Raw genomic sequence first — 5,452 nt, 5'->3', positions numbered from 1 at the left:
TTATAAAAAGACAATGCAAATTCACTTACTTAATGTGGTATGTCTCTGAAACAAAGCTCGGTAGTGCTCTTAAGTTTAAACAGAAAAGAGAGTTAACTTTCTGTATATATATATATACATAGTACATACACATATGGGTGAAGATTCTGTTCTCCAGTAATTTCAAAGTAGCTTTTTACCTTTAAATGGCAAAGCTTTCTAGGCGCTGCACAATGGGACTACAGCGGCCAAAAGTAGTAAAAACCGATAAGCGAATTGTGAAAAAGTAATTACGCAGATTCGGAGCAAAAAATCTAACCCAAACCAGAAAAAAGAATTTTTGATAAAAATGAATATTTGCAGTTATGGGACGAGCTTAAAGTAGATACAATTAAAAAAAATCAGTTTGCAAGAAAAATTTTAATTTTGTCGTAAGTAATTTAAACTAATTTTTCTACTTGTGCGGATATATAATAATCTAATCTGATTGATGATCGTCTTTTTAATATATTTGTGGTCAAGCATTGCTTTAAATTTGTATATATGTATCTAGTGAATTTTATAAGACAGTTTCATTTTATTTAAATTCTACGTAATTTTGTGAGTGAAAAATTTTTCGACTGCTAATTTTAAAAAAGGATATTTAAAAAGGCCCTAGGAAGCGAGCTAATTTGTACTTAGGACAAGTAAATCTTAAATATGTGTGTCATATCGGAAATAGTCGCATTTGCTAGGTATTGTGAGCAAAGCTTCTATTCTTCTTTTTGTGGACACACCTCCTGTAAAGTTTATAAATTTTTTTTTGTGGAGCTGAAGGAAAACTTTACGATATGTACATAAAATAAATAATATGCATTATAAAATGGAAATGGAAGAAGGTGTAGATATTAATGACTCGCAAATCTATTAATCGCTCTCTGGACGAGATCCGTCATAGCACAGTTTTTATTACATTTCGTCTTGTTTTGGAGCTAGAAATAATTTTCAGCTTATATTTTGGAGAATTACGGAAACTTTCGTAAATTTTTGTAATTGTTCACGAGCCTTCAGGTTTAAATTTATACAGAGCAGTGGCATCCTCCCCACAGCGCTTTTCAAAATTTCGTTGTCTAGAATGACAGTCAATTAGTTTACTAATTTGATTTTAAGTTACTCTAGCTTTTCTTTTAAGCAGAGATCTGCAAAAGAATTTACCACATAAATAGCAGCAATATAAGCTGTTGTTATTTAAATGCTTGTCAAAGAACTGCACAAACTCATTCATTTACGATTCGAAGCTACTTGTAAAACACAAAGCTCCAAGTATGATTAATGCCTGTTCGAAGGAAGAGAAGTCAACTCACCGCTTTAGTAAAAATACCAGTAAATATGGCAAGGTTGTAATTGAAAATCTCTTTTACCAATTCCCAATAAGTCAGCTCATATATATGATACAAGTAGGAGCAGGAGATGTAACCAAAAATTTCCGAAATAAACCAGCCTTTGCTTGCTTGTACCATTTTAACCATTGAGGACGCAAATGAAACTCTAAAAACCTTGAAACTTAGTTAGCCTGTCGCAGTTCTCTGGCGTTAGTAAATAAAACCCTTGCTCTTAATTTAATTACATTTTTATTTATTTATTTGTTCATTGTATAAATTGTTGGTATTAATATACATACAAAAATAATATTACAGTGTGGCAGAATAAAACGTGTCTCTAATAGGTAATAAATATTTACAAGAGCGACGACAATGGTAAGACGTATTCAAAAAAAAAAGTGATAAGTAGCAGAAAATAAAATAAAATGTAAAAGAACATATTTCAATAACCTAAAGATTCTATGTAAGAATACAAAATATATTCCGAGTATTTTCGATTTTCCACAATACAAATGCAGCTGAGCTAAAGCATCGAAATTAAAACTAAGACAAAACTTTTATTTAATTGATTTTCTTTTTTTAATTTTTATCGCACAATAAATTTGCTTGAGAGTACTTAAAAATATTAACTAAAATTAAAAATAGCAAATAAAATAATAAACAAATTAAATACAAAAATCATAAAGAAATAAAATAACCAAAAATAGTGAAAGTAAAAAGTACGAGTATTTCGCTTGATTCAGCAGTTATTGCGAAGTATTCGTTCGGCGAGTAGACATCAAACGCGACTGACAATTGGCGACAGACCTCAATTCCCACCGTGGCAGTGTGCAGCACCCATGCTTCAACCAACTATGTATGCACTACTCCCCTTCTCGCCTGCTTTATCGTCTGCTAGTGAATTTCGAGGCCAATGAGTATAATGACTTGAGCAGCTCCAGGGCGCGTTCATCCGAATTCGAGCTGGTGCTACTACCGCCGCTGCCGCCGCTCCCGTTGCTAGACGCAGCTATGCTGGCTGTGCTCTCCTCCGGATCCTCGACGCGAATCTCGAACTTCGTCGTCTCCTCTGCGCTGCCGTTTGAGTGTGTGACGGCTGACGGCGCTGTTGTTGTCGTCGTCGTCCACGCAGCGCCTCCTGTGGTCGTGCTGATGGCGGCAACCGGCGTATTTGTTGTGGCCGTTTGCCGCAGTGTAGTCTCCGCTGTGCGTGTAGTAGTTGTTAACACCGAATGTGGTGATGGTGCCGATGCGGCTGCTGACGCGGCTGACGCTGCCGACGTTACCGCAGGCGCTGTCTTGTCACCCTTGATGTGTGCTGTTTTACCCTTCTCATTGGCAGACGACAATTTGCCGTCCATATCGATGAGCGCGTTCAACAAATGTTTGCGTGAACGTTCCAATGCTCTGCCATTCTGATCGTCGCACGTTTGTATGAGTAGCAGCAGCAGGCTAAGCACCTGCCGGTTATGTTCCGCCTGTTGCATCACATTCTTTAGGTGCAATGCCTCCGATTCGTTGAGGCCACCGAAGAGTTTGTTGGCGATCCGTTGCAAACCGCTACTGGAGGGCAATGAATCCTGCGGCAGATTGTATGTGTGGAAGAGTTCTTGCCATGAATCGAATTCGGCCGATTGCTGCGTGGCAGTTGGATGGCGTGTCGTCTCTTCTGCGGAACCCAAGCGGGTGTATGGTTCACTGCTGCGCAGTGTTGTGCGTTGTACGTCGGATGCAAGAGCACTTAGGTGGCCGCGCAGCGTTGTGGGTGGGACTAGTGTTGTGGTTTCCCTGTTGGCGAAACGTAACGAACTGTCGGTGGTGGTGGTGGTGCGTGATTCCTTCATGAGCCCGTCATTGATTGTGAGCGGATCGAGGAAGTCGGTCTGCGAGATGTGATTCCAAGGATTTTCAGTTGGCCTATGTTCCGTCTCGACAAAGGCGGAGTTGAGCTTGCCATTGTTTAGCTTCAAATTATTGCGCTGCATAACGAAAGACTGCGTCTGTTCGCTGTGAAGGAATTCGTCATGTTCGCTCGAGTCGCCAAAAGGTGGCGCCAAGTCGGCTGAAAATTGTTGCCTTAATTTTTGGCCGCGCGCATCACCCGAGCGCGGACGGTATGTGGTCGTATCGGGCGCATCGGTGGTGCTGAAGAAATCATTCGAAGTCGTGGAAAAATCGAAATTGCTATTAATTTCGGCGGCGATGCTTGAGGCTGTGGCCGGAGTTTCGGTAACTGATGGCGGCTGCGTCGGCAGATAGGTGGCCGCAGTGCCGGAGTGGAAAAGTGATCTATCGGTGCTGGTTATTGGCTCAAAATTTGGCTTGCCGCTAACCACTGTAGGCTCGGTTGGCCTTACTGATTCCAGTTGTGCACGGAATGTTTTGGGGTCTTCCAAGTAGCTGGAGATGGCTTCCGAAAAGACATGTGCGATTTTACGTGAATCAGGCTCATCTGTTAGGTCACGAATGGTTGCACCGGTGGTACCTATTTGTGGGAATAATGTGAATTTATCATTCGCACCGCTAGCTGAGTTCTTACCGCCGTGGCTGGCGTCTGTTCCATGCCTATCTTCGGCACCCTGTAAGCCGAAAAGATTCGAGTACTGATTGACAGTACGTTCGCTTAGTAGACTGGCGAATATATCACCCGATTTCGTGCTTGCAACTGGGGTGGCTGCGGTTGTCGTGTCAGTTGCTTTTTCGATTCCACCAATGGTTTGAGCTGAGGCGTTTGTTGTGCCATCCACGTTTGCGACAGTACCTGGCGCTGCCTTTTTCTCAGCTGATGTACTCACCGCGTTGCTTGATGCTGCATTCTGTTCACCTGCGAAGTACTTGGCCAGTGAGACTAATGCATCAGGTCCCGAGGATGGCGGTATGTCCAAACCTTCGCGTGCTTGTCCTTGGAATTTCGATTGGTCAGCATCATCGAACTTCGTTTTCAGCATATTAATAGTTTTGATCATTTCCTGGACATTGCGTGTGACCGCATCATTGTCATTTGCGATTGTTTGGGGTGCAGAAAGGAAATCGTCACCACCCGCATTTTGCGTAGCTATCGGACGGCCAGAATTGCGCGGCAAGTATGTGGGTCCAGTGGGCGCCGCCGTTGTTGAGGTTGTAATAAGGTCTACTGAGTCGGGACGCTTTCTTGAGCGCTGCACTGGCAATTCCGCCTCGATTGAGCTCTTTGACGAAACCGAAGCTTTGTCTTTTTCATCTGATGAACCCAGATTACTCCGCATGCCAATTATAAGCGGACGCAGCGTTGTGATAGGCGTTGAAGTTGTGGTGGTGTCTTGTGCGCTTTGTCTTCGCTTAGTAGTAGCCGATGAATCGGTGCCGGACTTATATCGATTTGGATTCGGTGTGGAGGCTACAATGTTCGAACCAGCAACGGGTGAACCCTTGATGTAAAATCCTTTACCTTCGGTGGTCTTCGACTTAGCCACAGTTGGCACTGTTGGCGTGTAGAAAGGTGTGCTACGTGTTGTATCCAATCGACGTGCCGTCGAATATGTGCCCGCTGAGTGGTATGGCGTGGTGCTTTGTAAACGTGCTTCCGCAAAGCGTGTCGACTGTTTTGGTTCATTCGAGTCTGTATCTGATTCAGCTTTGATTGAAGTGCCAGCGCGTGATTTGGCGCGACCCTCCACCGGAGTGACTTGCCGCAATGGCTTCTCAAGCAGTGAGGGTTTTTTGGTGAACTCGCGACTCTCAATGCTCACTTCTCTGGACTCTGCCGAGCTAATTTTTGGCTTTGTTTCCTCGCGATAGCGTTGTTGACCACGTTTAAAATCGCGTGCACGTTCATTAGAATCTTTATGATAAGAGTATCCACTACGTGTAGACGGGGAGCGTTCGCTGTTGTTATCCGCGTCGCCATTTTTACTGCCACTATTGCCACTTCGATTGCCCTTGCCTTTACCATTTCCATTTGCCTTACCACTTCCATTTCCATTCTCATTAGCGTTGCTGTTACCATTTTTATTGCCATCCACATTGTTACTCGCACCGCTACGACGTCCATCCACATAGGTGCCACTACGTCCATTATTCCTCACTCGCGACTCCGCTGACTTTGTTTCCACAGCGTCGACATTTGCCTTCTC

The 5,452-nt window shown here is 43.3% G+C and overlaps 1 protein-coding gene across 1 annotated transcript; it reads right to left on the bottom strand.

Moving 5' to 3' along the window:
* Positions 1 to 2,052: 2,052 nt before the first annotated feature.
* On the bottom strand, positions 2,053 to 5,446 carry LOC118756539 (mucin-22-like; the record flags this gene model as incomplete). The annotated part of the gene is made up of 1 exon (XM_036491298.1): positions 2,053 to 5,446. A coding segment is annotated over one exon (3,222 nt), but the record flags the coding sequence as incomplete, so codon positions are not given.
* Between the last annotated feature and the right edge of the window lie 6 nt (positions 5,447 to 5,452).

The sequence above is a fragment of the Rhagoletis pomonella genome, unplaced genomic scaffold (genome assembly GCF_013731165.1).
Source record: "Rhagoletis pomonella isolate Grant_MI unplaced genomic scaffold, Rhpom_1.0 Rhpom_scaffold_10815, whole genome shotgun sequence".
Lineage (NCBI taxonomy): Eukaryota > Metazoa > Arthropoda > Insecta > Diptera > Tephritidae > Rhagoletis > Rhagoletis pomonella.
Note: the sequence above shows the minus strand (reverse complement) of the source record. Positions and strands in the feature narration are given on the sequence as shown.